General features: G+C 33.8%; 1 protein-coding gene across 1 annotated transcript; it reads right to left on the bottom strand.

Annotated features, from left to right (window-relative positions):
• Positions 1–1,556: 1,556 nt before the first annotated feature.
• LOC109214831 lies at positions 1,557–2,399 on the bottom strand. The gene has a single exon (XM_019378784.1). It carries the CDS (start codon positions 2,219–2,221, stop codon positions 1,706–1,708), a length of 516 nt encoding a protein of 171 aa, XP_019234329.1. The 5' UTR covers positions 2,222–2,399; the 3' UTR covers positions 1,557–1,705.
• Positions 2,400–16,025: the final 13,626 nt, after the last annotated feature.

Below are 16,025 nucleotides of genomic sequence, written 5' to 3'. Positions count from 1 at the left end.
TTGGGTGGAAAATATTTTCCTAAAAAATAAGTGATTTTCTTATTTATTTTCTAGTGTTTGGTTAGATAACAGAAAATACTTTGTAAAAAATAAGTAATTTATACGTCACAGTTGTCGATTGCAATTTATAGTCCTTTATAAATCGCAATTTACCATTTATAAGTCGCAATTACGGATTGCGATTATAAGTCGTATTTGCCGATTGCAAAGTCACATTTAGCAATTTGCAAATATGACTTATAAATCGCAATTGACTAAAGACTTGGAAATCGTAATTGACAAATGCGATTTCCGTGCAAACAATGTATTGCGTTCAAAAATTAATTAAATATATACAGTACTTTAAATTTGGAACCTAGTTATTAGCACTTAAATTAGTCGTTCTATAATATAGACCTCATATAGTTAAAATTCTGGCTCTGCCTTTGTCTGGTCCCCAAACATCCATTTCTAGCTAACCCACGTGAGACGATGTTTTAGAACGTTTAGACTTAATACTTGTAAACGCCGTTATCGTTTACTAAGTTTCGAAAATCCTTGTGATCTTTTGAAATATTATGGAAAGTTTGTACAAATTTTCATATAATTCAAGGCCTCTTTTCTTTACTCATTGCTACATATGTAATTTCCATAATCCAAGTGCTTTTAGCGCTATCTTCAACTTGTACATGGCTATAATAATTGGTTCTATCAAATAGAAAGAACTAGAAGATATTAACTTGGTGAAAGACGATGCAACTTTGTCATGTATATTAGCTTTGATCATAAAACTTTACATACTCTTTTAATTCTATTTATTCCTTTAACTATTCTCATAAAACCTATTCCCTTGATAATTTTCAAATTGTAACTTTGGCATTTGTAGTTATTCTGATCATAGCGAGTGAGATACATTCATTTACAATTGCAAACTAACTGACTTTAGGCAAATGGTTGTATATATACGAACGGTAATTAACTACGAACTTCGTCGCTAATTTATCGTTAAATTACTCGTAGCTAACAAAGTTATTTGATAATCTATCGCTAATCCGTAGCTAAGTAGGATTAGCAACGAATTTTACTGTTTAGCTACAGAATTTGTCCGTCGCTACTCCCTGGCTTTTAGTTGTACTTTCCTGTTTCGTTATTAATTTGTTTCGCAATATTGCTTCTTCTTATTTTTTGTTTTGTTATCTAATATCATTGTAAATGTCTAAATGATATCGATATTTCTTTTTCAATACGTATACTCTTCCTCTAATATATCTCTATTCTACAAAACCTATAAACAGAAAAAAGAGAGGGAGAGATTGTTGAGAAGAAAAATTATCCTCAATCCAGTGAACAAGTATACGCATAAGTAAAACAAATCTCTTCTTTTAACTTCTAGAAATACAATCTATATTGCGCAAACTTTCCAAAATACTGCCGCACTCGTGTCGGATTCTCCAAAAATACACTGCTTTTGGAGAATCCGACATGCACCCCACGATATTTTCGGAGAGTCCGAGCAACATAGCATACAATCGAAATAAAAGCAAAAAAAAAAAAAAAAAAAAAAAAAAGTGTACAAAAGCAGCTTCAAATATTTGAATTGTGATCTCTTTCTAGACATTTAAATTCAAATTCTTGATCACCCACAAGTAAATATTAGCACTAATAAACAACAGGCAATAATAAGTTACAAACTCTCGAATGAGTAGAAGAAGCAATGGCAAATGAGTTAAAGAACGGCGCATGGTGAAGTAAGTGTGCTAGGGCTGAGAAGAAGAGAAGAGCTCCATGCAAAAGAAGCAGGCGATAAAGCGAAATTAGCCAAAGGACTGCATGATCCAAAATAATTCTCTGATGGAATTCGGGGCGTTACATGTGATCTTTCTTGTGCTTCATTTGTTAAGTTATTACATGTCGTGCTAAATGATTCAACTTGGTTGTTTGAAGAGGAAGAAGGACGAAGGAACTCTCGCCATTGTTCAGCAATGCTATTTCTTGATAATGAAACTGGTGAGAGATCAAGTGGAGGAGGAGCCACATCTTGTAAACGCCTCGAGCTGGAACTAGAACTAGAGCCAGAGCCAGAGCCACAACTGAAACCAGAAACAGAGCTAGAATTACTAGAGTTGGATTGAAACTCAGGTGCAGCAGTCAGCATTTGGACGACTTCCTTGAAATTAATAGGTTCTACTCTGTAGATTTTAGGAGGTGTTGGTGGCAATGGCGCGATTGGTTGTTTGGTCATTGGTTTTAATGGGAGCCTACGAACTCCATGAAGTGAGGAATGATATGAAGGTAATGGTTTGTTTTTCTTTACTTTTTGTGTATATGTGGAATATGGAATAGAACTAGAGGAATAAGAATTAGAAGAGGAAGAAATAGCATATGAATAAGAATCCGTTTTAATTTTCTATGTTCAAAGTTTTGTGTAAGTTTGCTTATGAATATATTTTGCGTCTTTTGCTTTTGCTTATATATAGAGAATCTGACAGCTGGGCATTTTTTCTTTAGAGTCGGCTGAACTAGGATTTCAAGTTTATGGGTTCGGGATTCTAAGCGTTTTAAGTTATTGGGTTCTAAATTAATAATTTATACATATTTAACGAATCTTTTTAAGTTAAATACAAAGTCCGAATCAAAGCTACTGGCTTCTGCCAAACCCGCTCCCAGCACTCTAGCGCTCCTAGCTGAATACGATGAAACATTACAACTTGCCATGTCTGTCTGTTTAATTAGTATTGTTCTTATTTGACCTCTATTATAAAATTGCCTCCATTATTGTTTCTGTTTTATATATTTATAACACCTTTGAATCTATCTGTTTATCTGTACTAAGTCACAGATTTTTAATTCAACATCTAGGTTTTTTATTGAAAAAATATACAAATAAAAGACAATATTTAAGTTTTATGTGTAATATTTTTTTCGCAATTTACTGGTACTTAGCCTCCAGCCCTATCTCCTCTCTCCTACGAATAAAGTTGCTAATGCTAAGATCTAAAATGAAAATATGGTAAATGTTCATAATAAGAGGAATTAATAGCCTAGAAATAAGCAGACAATAGAATAGGTTAAAAAGCATTAATGATGTATATTTTTTTTTAATAATATTAGTAATTAATAGTTGATCAAAGTGTTTAATGCTTCATCATCCTCGACAAAGGCTTAGTCGATCAAAATCGAATAGGTTAAATATATCTGGGAGTTGTTTGGTTCATGAGATAAATTACGTAAAATAATATCAAGATAAGATGTGGGATTATTTGTCCTGCGATTGGTTGGATTTTATGTCTGGTATAAATAATCTCGGAATTAGTTAAAATCAGAATGCCTTTCTCTAGAATCCTTCTCATAGTCCTTTAAGAACGTCAATGTTGAAACTGAAAATAAAAGCTTATTCAAATTAATGTGGTAAAACCAGACACAAGTTTTATTTTATATTCCGTATATCCCTTTGGCAATCCAATAAACTAAACATATATTAATAAAAATATTCACTAAATAATATAGGTATTATTTACATTTTTCATATTATAATCCTGGTATTTTGTAAAGATTCTTTATATTATTGTCCGTGTATATTTAACTCCAAATGAAAATATGGTAGAAGTTTCTATTAGTTTATGTTTATTGGAAATATAGTTTAAAAGAATTATACAAATTAGTAAATGTTATAGGGTATGCTTCAGGCGAAAAAGTAGTGGATGTTATTTTAAAATATTAGCACTTTATTTTTAACTTTATATTTTTTTTAAAAACATGATCTCTTTTTTTGCATTGCTTTAAATCAAGAATCTATTGATCCTCGTTTTGTACATCAAAGAACTGCGTTGAGGTGAAACTAAAAAATGCAGAAAATAATAATCGAAACAACAGGATTTGGGATGAATGAAAATAGTATAAGAAGTACTAACAATTTAGGTAAAATTGTCTCCGTGTGACTCATACGTCACGAGTTTGAACCGTAGCTAGAAATAGTAGTTAATATATAATACTTGCACTAATAAGATAGGATGTCATTATCACGCTCATTGGGGTGCGATCCTTCGCCAGACCTGCGTATTATGGAATACTTTTTACATCAGACTGCCCATTTTTACCCGCTGTTTGGGAAAACAACAGATTCATGTATATAGTCGATTAATCGGTCTAGAGAGGGACCTTTCAGTTTGTTGACATCAACTATATATATTTTGAATTTGATAAGTTAAAATAAATGGTTCATAAAAAGAACTTTTTTCGGATAATTGCTAGGTACATATACTACACCATATTGTTCAAATTTGGAAACAACCAATATAACAATTAACATATTGACTAAATCAAACACAATCATGTTAATTCCATGACAATGACTAAAGAAGAATGTTTGCTTATTGTTCGTGTGGGCATTCCACGTAAATAATTGCAATATCATTATAATTTGAGGGACAAAAAACAACTTTTCTACTAATTACGATATTTTAGCATATACTAAAATGTTTTGTGTTACAAATTGTCATGCCTAGCTAGTAACTTATATGTAGGATGTAAACGTTGGTAATTCCTAGTTGGTAAGGCAAAGTCAAAGATTTTTTGCGAGTCTATTCTTTTTCTCGTACTTCTTTGTCTTATTGTTAGAAGAAAGTTGTTCCGCATGAATTAGATAGAGTTCTGTTTCACTTTATAATGAATTGTCCTTTTTATCTACGTAAGAAATGGGCTTGAAAGAAAAAACGGCGAATTTGCTCATGCGAGCAAGATATATTTGAGGCCAAATTCAAGTAAAAATATCGTTAAAATAGCAAGGTCTACCAGTTTTCGGACTAGTCATTCAAAAATAGCCAGCGTTTACCAAGTCAATAAAAAACAGCCACTATTTTGCTGCAACAGAGACCGGTCTAGCATAATATACTGGAGTTCGGTGCACCTGTGTATGAACTTCCAGCATATTATGCTGGAACTCCAACACACGGAAAGTTCCGGCATAATATACTGGAGATTCGAGCACTTGTGTATGAACTTCCAGCATATTATACTGGACCATTATACTTTGCTGGAACTCCAGTATATTATGCTGGAGTTCTAGTGTACTTATGCTGGAACTCCACCATATTATGCTGGAGTTCCAGCATACTTATCCTGGAACTCCAGTATAATACGCTGGAGTTCAAGTATACTTATGCTGGAAACTCCAGCATAATATACTGGCGTATTTTCCGGGTTTTGAACAGTGTTTTCGCTCAGATTTATCTTTACATGAAAAGTGGCTAAATTTCGATTACTTTTGAAACTGGGCTATTTTTGAACGACCACTTGTAAATCAGGCTATTTTTGAATTTCTCCCCAAAATATCCGGTCTTAACGATATGAACCCTAGCGGGCTGTACATCTTATCATTTTCTCGAGATAGAGTTGGTATTATGGATTAAATGCGCTTTCAAAATATTATATCTCTACTCGGCGGCTAAACATTTCTCCAATCACTTCACATGTAATTCATCAATTCTATTCTTACATGTGTAACTATACACACACACACATATATATATATATATATATATATATATAGAAGAAGAAGAAGAAGAAGAAGAAGAAGAAGAAGACGAATTAAAAACTAACTACTGCTAACTCAACTCTAATACTAACTCTAGTTACACTAACTCTACTCTAGTGTAAGTTAGTTATAACTAACTATAGGAACTAACCACCACTAGCACTACTAATCTCAACACTCCCCCTCAAGCTGATGGGTAAGAACAGGTTTTCAACCCCCAACTTGTTAAGCCAAGAGTAGTGCTGGACCTTGCCTAATACTTTAGTGAGTATATCTGCTAACTGAGCTTTGATGTTGATATGGTGATTTTAAATGAGACCCTACTGCAATTTTTCCCTCACAAAATGACAATCAATGTCAATATGTTTTGTCCGCTCATGAAAAATAGGATTTGCAGCTATTTGAATGGCTGCTTTACTGTCACAATACAGGGCAATAGGCAGCTGAATGTGGACTCCCAACTCTTTGAACAATTACTACTAACCATGAAACCTCTGCCACTGTGGAAGCCATGCTTCTGAACTCTACTTCAGCTGAGCTTCTGGAGACTGTGTTTTGCTTCTTAGATTTCCATGAAATCAAAGAGTTTCCAAACTTGACTAGATAGCCTGTAACAGACTTCCAGGACTGAGGACAAGAGCCCTAGTCTAAGTCACAAATGGCTATCAAGTTATCAGACTGTCGTGAAGACATTAATAAGCCTAATCCTGGTGCATTTTTGACATATTTAATCACCCTTAGAGCTGCATCCATATGAGACCATTTAGGCTTATGCATGAACTGACTTAGAACCCGAACAACATAAGTTATATCAAGCCTGGTCATAGTTAGATATAGTAGCCTGGCCACTAATCTTTGATAAGGTTCAGGATCAGGCAACACACGGTCCTTGACCTTTGCACCTGTGCCATCATCAGAGCACAAGACAGCCTCATCAAATTCTGTTGTAGTTAGCCTTTGATTGCACTCTAATGGGGTAGATACTGGCTTAGCTCCCCCTAGTCCAGAGTTAGCAATCAACTCAAGAGCATATTTCCTCTGATTCATTAAAATTCCAAACTTGCTGCGAGCAAACTCTATGCCCAAAAAGAATCTGAGTTCCCCCAAATCTTTCATTTTGAACTTCTTCTGTAAATTGTCTCTAGCAAACTGAATTAGTTGAGGATCATTACCTGTGACTAGGAGATCATCTACATAGACTAAAATGACCACCAAGGTTGAAAACCTTTGTTGTGTAAACATGGTGTAATCAAAATGACTTTGAACAAATTTCAAATCTCTAAGAGCTTCAGTCAATTTTAAGTTCCATTGTCAGGAGGCTCGCTTCAAACCATAAAGTGACTTCTTTAGCTTGCATACTTTGGTCTTGGACTCCCCCTTGATGATGTATCCTTCTGGGAGATGCATGTACACTTTCTCAAATAAGTCACCTTGCAGGAAAGCATTGTGCACATCCATTTGATAAATGTGCAATGCTTAAAAGCTGCTACTGCTATGACTGATCTAACAGTGACCATCTTAGCCACTGGGGAAAATGTTTCTTTGTCGTCCAGGCCCTCTTTCTTACTGAAACCTTTGGCCACTAACCTTGATTTAAACTTTTCTACTTCCACATTAGCTTTGTATTTCACTTTATACACTCATTTGCACCCTATACACTATAAAAAAGTTGGAATTAGCTACGCGTCGCTAATCCGTCGTAAAAACGCTTGTAGCTAGCAAAATTTCTTGATAATCCGTTGCCAATCTATCGTTAAATGAGATTAGCGACGGATTTTTTTGTTTAGCTACATAACTTGTCCGTCGCTAAAATCTGATTTTTTTAGTAGTGATAGGAACCTTACCAACAGGCAAATCAACAACATCCCAAGTGTTATTTTCTTCCAATACTGTAACTTCTTGTTGCATAGCAGTTATCCACCTTGCATCTTTTGAAGCCTCGTGAAAATGCTTGGGCTCAACTATGGAGGATTGAGCTGATAGACATTTAATATATGAAGGTGACAAACTATCATAACTTAGATAGTTTGACATAGGATATACACAAGATGTAGACAAAATCCTGCATCCACTTTGGTAGAGTTGTAGTTCTGGTTGGCTTTCTAACTGCAATGGGCAATGCATCATCCATATCCTGTGAAGAATAATGTTGGATCTGTGGAGCAGCATCAACTTCTTCATCAACTGGTAATGGAGAAGCATCAATGAAGGCTTTTGTTGCCTCAGAAAATGCATCAGGCCCCTGCACAACATCAGTGTCATGAGCTGCATCATGTTCTGCTGCCTGATCTTGATACAATGCTCCTATAGTATCTGGTAAATAAGCTGGCTCAAGTGCTGGAAAGACTGGAACAGATGACAACTTCATTTGCTTGAAAGGAAATACATGTTCCTTAAAGACTACATCCCTACTAACAATGAACTGCTTAGTCTGCAAGTCATATAGTTTATAGCCTTTCTTAGTTGGGGAGTATCCTATAAACACAGCAGGTAATGCCCTAGCTGAGAACTTATCCTGCCTATTTATATTTACAGCATAACATAGACATCCAAAAACTCTCATATGATCTACGGAAGGTTCAGTGTTAAACAACTTTTCATATGGAGATTTTCCTCTTAAAACCATGGATGGCAATCTGTTTATAATGTGTACTGCAGTAAGAACACAATCACCCCAAAATCGTAAAGGGACTGCAGCTTGAAACCTTAAAGCTCTTGCCTCTTCTAATATGTATTTGCGCCTTCTCTCAGGAACACCATTTTATTGTGGACTATACACGCATGTTGTTTGGTGAACAATTCCCTGTGACTCCAGAAATTGTTTCATATTCGAGTTGACAAATTCTGACCCATTGTCTGTTCTTATAGTTCTAACAAAATAATTAAACTGTGTGTGAATCATGCAAGTTAGCCTTTTCATCAGCCAATAAGTCTCATCTTTGGCATTAATAAAAAACAACCAAGTAATCCTAGAGAAGTCATCAACAATTGTAAAGAAAAATCTTTTATTATCATGAGTAGGCACCCCATAAGGCCCCCATACATCTGCATGTAAAAGATGAAAAGGAGCCTGAGCTCTGCTAGTACTAATAGAAAATGGCAGCTTGGTTTGCCTAGCTAATGGACAAACAGGACAGTCCAGGCATGCAGCATGTGAGCTATCCTTCTTAAAATTCTGCTTGAGCTTGTCAATCCTCTTAATTGCTCCCATCGGAAGATGTCCAAGCCTTTGGCGCCAAACTCTCAGATTTATCGAGCTTAGCTTATTCTGTGTTGAAGTATGCATAGCTGTGGTATTTACAGTTGGTGTAGCTGATTGTTTCTTATGAAGACAGCTCCTAAGAATGTATAGCCCATTGGCTTCACTACCAATCCCCAACACCTTGCCAGTGTAGAGGTCATGAAATACACATAGATCAGGGAAGAATCCAACCATACATTGCAATTCCTTAGTAATTTTTGAAACTGACAGTAGGTTATATTTAAAATTTGGAACAAGAAGCACATCACTAATTTTGTAGTCCTTGAATATGTTAGCTGATCCACTATGAGTGATCTTAGCTAAATCTCCATTTGGCAGGTGAACTGAACTACTACTGTCTAAGGAACTTGGATTATTGAGTAGTTCAATCTTTGAGGTCATGTGATTGGAAGCCCCACTATCTATAATTCAAATATCCTAATTCAGAAAGGTCATTAAGGATGTGATATTACCTGACTCCAGATCTGCTGCATTAGCTGTAACTTCTGTGGGCTTACTATTTAGTAGCTGCAAAATCTGCTGGTATTATTCTGGTGTGAAGGTTGGTGCAGTGGGAGTGGGAGTGGGAGTGAATGCTGTAGGTGCAGTCTGCTCAATTGCCATATTAGCTGTTGTCTGAGTGTTGTACTTCTTCTTGAACTTGTGATCATTTGGATATCCCACTATTTTGTAACATGTTTTCTTAGTGTGCCTTTTCATGTTGCAAAAGTCACAGAATATGTTGTATTTCTTCCTCACTTTCTGTTGATTTCCAGCTTTATTTGCCATCAAGGCATTCATTTCAGCATTATCCATCATCTTCTGTTGATTTCCAGTTCTATTTTCCATCAAAGCACTCATTTCAGCATTATCCATGTTAGTAGAGGGATTTGACATAGTCCTTTGGCTTTCACGTTCCATAAGCATAGAGTATGCCTTGTTTACTGATGGCACTGGCACCATCATCAAAAGCTGACTACGAGCTTGTTCATAAGATTCATTAAGTCCCATCAGGAATTGTAAAAGTTTCTAACGCTCCATAAACTAGACAAAATCACGAGAATTCGCAGCATCACGATCAGGAATCGGTGCCAAGCTATCAAACTCTGCCCAAAGCACTCTCAATTTTGAGAAGTAAGTTGAAATTGAGCTAGTGCCCTATCTTGTAGTGGCAATTTCTCTGTGGATTTGAAAAATCCTAGAGCAATCCACCTTATCAAAATGATTATTTAGATTATCACATACCTCATTAGCATTTGAGGAATATGCCATTCCACTCAACAATTTCGGTGAAACACAATTCATCAACCAAGACAAAACAATCGCATTACAACGTTCCCAGAGATCAACTAGATCAACTAAATTCGTACCGTAATTCTCCCTTTTGCATGTTCTATCAATGAACCTAGCTTATTTCGATCTAGGATTGCGATCCTCATTGCACGGCTCCACACAGAGTAATTTTCCGGTCCTCTTAGTTGCAATGAAATCAATACAGCTCCTGAATTGTCATTTGAATTCAGGAAAAGTGGATGATTGTGACCTAACTTCTCTGGTTCAGTGTTATCGACAGTTGCCATTGTTGATCCTTCAAATCAGCTTCGAGAGAACAGAATTGAAGATGATTAGACCACACTAATGGCCGTGTGGCTCTGATACCATGAAGAAATCAGCTAATTATAGAGCTCAGCCATGGACGTGAGCTCAAGCTCTATGCTAGCTATAGAGAAGAGAGGGAATTCTGACGGAATGTTCTAGAAGAGTGGAAATCGAAAATGTAATTCATCAATTCTATTCTTACAAGTGTAACTATACAAATATATATAGATGAAGAAGAAGAAGAATGAAAAATTAACTACTACTAACTCAACTCTAATGCTAACTCTAGTTCCACTAACTCTACTCTAGTGTAAGTTAGTTATAACTAACTATAGGAACTAACCACCACTAGCACTACTAATCTCAACAATATTTAATAAAAAAATTAATATACATACGGAGTTCTGAGCCAAAATTGGCCGGACCCGTAGCTTATATACTACCTCTGCCCATGTTTTACATTAATATGGCGTCATGACTTAGTTTTTCAGAAGAAAAAACATTATTGATGTGCCATTTTTCAGTGCTGAAAATTTGACATTAATTCTGGTGAGTTATATTTTCTAGCCAAACAAACACTTAGGTTAGTTACTTCAATGAAACAAAAAAAGAGTTTTTTGACTTTACTGATATAACATGTAAAGTTCAGTGACTTTAGCGAGAAAAAAATAATTTTATAATTAAATTTAATACGATTAGTAAAGTTTAATGATCATGTGGCAGTTTAACTCATGCAGTGTTGTAGTCAAATGATTTACTCGAGCTCTTGTTAATTACAGGACATCGTAAGATATATTAATTCAAGTCAGTTTAAGATTATGTTCCTTGGCGTTTTATAAAAAATTAGCTATATATGTTCATGTCCCATTTAACATCCAATTCTAACCCCACGTCACGATATTATCGAATGTTTAAAAGTAAGACATGCAAAATTTAGTGCGCGCGCTCTTTCTCTTGTATAATTATTCGGTATTTTAAAGATTTATTAGTCTAACTGATCGAAATACATCATGTATAGCTCATTAAATGAGGAAACACTCCAGCTAAAATTTTCTCTATTTTTAAAGCTCGAACTAGAGAATTCTAATAAAGTAGGGAGGATTCTAGCCGTCCATCATACCACAACTTTTAGCGATGAAAGTCTAGTGCTCGGGACACCACAAATCGATCTTAACTATATGAAAGAAGATTTTTCTAATTTCCATACCATCTTTTATGAATTATTTATTTACTCTTTTAATTTTGTTTAACATTAAAAGAAATGTTCGAATTTATATATTCTTGTAGTATTCGATTTATCTTATATTTTTCCTCTTTTTACCTTCCATTCAGGAGAGAGCGCACTAAATGGTTGTCCAACATAGCTCTAAGCCTCTAACATTTCCAAAATAGACAAAAGGCTAAATTTACCCCTAAACTATACTCCCTCTGTTTTGAAAATAATGAATTTTGTTATAAAACAATAAAAGAAGAATCGCCAGTTCAATATCTTCACATAGAGGTGAAAACTCTTGCTATCATATTATCATGCATATAGTTATAGCAAGATACATTTGTGCACAAATTGCACTAAGGATGTAGTACTTCATGACCATGAATTCTATATGCTTTAAGCGATTTAAATCCTTCAAGGATTGTTAAGTCATATAAGCCATATAATAGACTTTAGATGCATATCAAGTTTTCATGTCGTGCTAGACATATAAGATATCGAAAACTGATTGCACATACCATTGACTTTATACTTTCAAGTGTTTGAACTACATGTTCAAAACTACATGTCTTTCATATGAAACCAATTCTATTTGAATTGTTTCTTCAGACTTAAGATCCTCATATCTATATTTAGCGCTATCATAGATGTCGTCGATAAACATTTTATATCAGTTTCAATATTTTTTCATAAAGACATAACATAGAGATCTCTTCATTCATATTTTCAGGTACCTGAATCTCTCTTGAGATTTTATGAAGTGTTATGTCATGTGATCTTCTAGATCACTTGCCTCCTTTATTATGATCATTTATATCATTTGCTCATCTTCTTTATCAAGAAGTTTATTTGAAACCGATTTGTCTATATGCTTTAAGCATACCATAGACTTTGTCCTTCTTGGACTTATTCTAATAGGAGCATTTGCAGTGAGAATATAGTTACTTTCTTTGGGTCAGCAAATGCGTCTGACATGCTTTGCAATATATTGCAGATGAATTATCCTTTTATGAACTTCAAGTTCATATTATTTTATTCGAGGATCTAGATGTACAAATGATAATTCAATCCACTTAACTTTTTCTTAACTGTTTATCACGTCTCCCCCTCATGTTAGAAAAACTAACATGCTTCCTCAACTTTGGGAACCCATCTTTGTGCGTTATGGTGTTAATCAAAATATACACCGCACATCAATAATAATGAGATGGAATTATTTGGTTCCTCACCCTGAAATCACTTGTGAGGGTAATATACTTTGGTATATAACGTATATCAAACTAATATATATAACTTTGTTCTCATAAGCAATAGTTTAGCTATTAAGTGGAGGCACTCAATAAATCATTTTGCTAAACCAGCTGTGATGTAGAGCAACTTATCAAGATGAACTTCTTGAATAGAAAATCTGGAATATGCTCTAAATTAAATTATTGAGCAAGTTACCTCGCAAACACCATGTTGTGGGTTAATAATAATCGCACATGTAACCAACTCATAGATGTATCTTATGTGGTATACATAGCAGGTGAATGGGCCCATATTCACCTTTGATATTTCCAACATTCATGGGATTCAATCCCAATTTTAATTGGTCTATTAATTAATGAGAACAAGCAATGTAAGAGAATTCGTAAAGAACTTTTTAGTTCTTTAATATTTACCCATGTGAATTCTCTTTTGTTTTTGCACATCATACTTGAATTAACATGGCTAAACCAATTATGCCAACTGGATAAATTATCAATATTGATAAACTTCAGGTTTACACCATGATGTGTGCAATTATGAATAAACTCCAAGTTTATTATGATATGGGTTTTTATATCAATAAATATCCACTTCATTGTGGTATTCTTTTGTTTATGTAGTACAAATTGGAGAATAAAGCGGGTAGCTTTTCACATACATATTACCCCGCTACAAGTTGTAGTAATAGAAGATATTAAATCTTTTCTTTATTTCTAGTCTCAATATAATCAACCGCTTTCGCGTATACTTTGGAAACTGAATAAGTTTCTTTGAGACTTACTACAACACAATACCTTATTGGTAATTAATCGTGTTTCTCCAAAATAGTATAATTGGCTCTTGCAGAGTTCTCAATTAGTTTTGTAGTACCACATATTCATCAACACTCATATGGTGAATATCTCTTTTAAAGAGAAAGTTATACCATTATGGTTATGGTCAAAATTATATGCAAGATCTGTTTCTTGCATTACCGTTGTCTTTTAACAATCACAATGCCAAAATATTTTGGCGTACAATAGGTACGTGACCAATGACCATTCATGCCATAATAATGACATTATTTTCTTATATCATCTCAAACCTCCTTTTAGAGGTGAGTGCGGTATATTCACTACCACTAGCACGTTCATATTCTTTGAAGAATAAATATGTATCCATAAATCAGATGTTGTCACATTCACATCATGAATGGACCATAATCATTTATATGTGCTTTACAAAATCTCATGTCAAATCGATGACAAATATTTTTCATAGAGTGAAAGATTATTTTGAGAATCCTTATTGTTCTCATTACCATAAATGATGACGATTATAATTTCGTCTATTGCCACGTCCATATCCATTGATACATTCATAGTAATAATTTTGTCTTCTTCCATACTTATCACATACTGCTATCACATTCTCTTAAGGGAATGAGAATGAAGCAAATTCAATGGGAAGGGTTTTTAATTCTTTGCCCACAATCATACATGAATTTGATCATGGCGAGGCATAGAAATTTTACCACTTCAGGTGGTTATAATTTCTTACAAACTCCATTAGAGTTATAATCAAACTTTGTTGGCTTTGCTTGTATATAAAATTAAATTATAGAATGTCAAGAATTTAAACGAGAAAAGTAAAGTAAAATACTTACCTTAAATCCAATATTTAATCACAAATAAAGTACATGGAACAATTGACAATCATTATGCTCAATCCCAAAGCTTCTACTCAATTGGTTAGAGTCTCGTGCTGATAACGTGTTATAAAACAATAAAAGAAGAAGAATAGTATTGCAGAGAAAAGTAGAGAGAGAGTTGTTATTGATATTGGATGAATTATAATGGAATAGAACCCTCTATTTATAGGGAGAGGGTGACTTAGCCACAAAATAATAAACCCTAGAATCTCTCTAAATATAGACATTCACCATAAATAAAATTCTATTTATAACAAATTTATTAATATTTGGAGAGTCAAACAAGATTTTTTTTTTGTTCTACTTTTTGTAAATAACTTTTAAATATTTTGAATTGCTACTATTATGACTTATAATTTTATGTAATTTCGGAATTTCTAAATATTATTTCAAAAAAATTTAAAAATCTATGTATGGATTCTTACCGAAATTGAGCCAACTAATTAACCCTTGGGCTCCGAAAAGGCTCAAACAAATTGAATCAGAGGCAGTATATCAAATTGGTGTATATGTATGTATCCTCTGTCATGATTTGACACTTGCCCTGGAACAATTGAAATTATTTGCAGATAAAAATTAGATACTTTTTCACAGACCAATTAGTCCGATTTGGTGAAACCAGAGGGAGTATATCATAGGGATATTATATCACTTTTAGCCCGCACTAAAAATAATTTATATTTAGTAGCCGAAAGAGTGTTTAAGACTTGTAATTTTTGTATATAACATACAGAATGTATATATATACAAAAAAAATATACAAATTATATATGTTTTTCGGCTATTATTTTACAACGGCTATAAGTGTCATTTTTCCTATATCAAATTGGTCTAGTTTTGGTGAACCCGGAGGGAGTTTCTAGTGTTATTTAAATTACCTAATATTATAGGACGTCAATTTAAACTATTTAAATTTTCATATTAATAAATAAAGTTTTTGACAACAATATTCAAGTTAGTCTATGCATCGCAAACACATTGTTAATATTTCGTTAATTAACTTGAAATAATCCTTACCGGTATAAATAAATATTTCTAACAGATCATGTTCATTTTGTGAATATAGAGACATTATGTCTAATAAGAGAATATTATAGCTATAAACAATATTACGAAATTAAGAAACACAACTCTAACTTTTGCATACTTGAATCTATATTTTATAACTCACCGGACCAAAAATTTCTTCCAAATATTCACTAACCTTGAATATGCAACTATATTAACTTATCATATGACGTACTAAGTGATTAGTTTATTAAATAAATTAAAGATCTGTCATTAACTTATGGTTTTAAGCAACCTTTTCCATTTAGATATGTGTTATATGGTAGAATTTAGGAGCAAACGCATCACTTATAACTCTACAATATAAGGACAGAAAATTTGCGCTTGTTAAAGGAATAGTCATATAGTGCTCCTTATATTAGAGCTGTAAACTAAGTTAGTTTAAGATAATAAAATTCTGATCAGAATTATGTTGTCAGTTTGACCATTTTAAAAGCAATAGACAGTAGAA

This window comes from Nicotiana attenuata, unplaced genomic scaffold (genome assembly GCF_001879085.1).
Source record: "Nicotiana attenuata strain UT unplaced genomic scaffold, NIATTr2, whole genome shotgun sequence".
In the NCBI taxonomy this organism is placed as follows: Eukaryota; Viridiplantae; Streptophyta; class Magnoliopsida; order Solanales; family Solanaceae; genus Nicotiana; species Nicotiana attenuata.
Note: the sequence above shows the minus strand (reverse complement) of the source record. Positions and strands in the feature narration are given on the sequence as shown.

What these genes read in the sequence shown, in the direction of transcription:
- LOC109214831 (XM_019378784.1), bottom strand. Translation starts at nt 2,221, where the DNA reads ATGACCAAACAACCAATCGCGCCATTGCCACCAACACCTCCTAAAATC.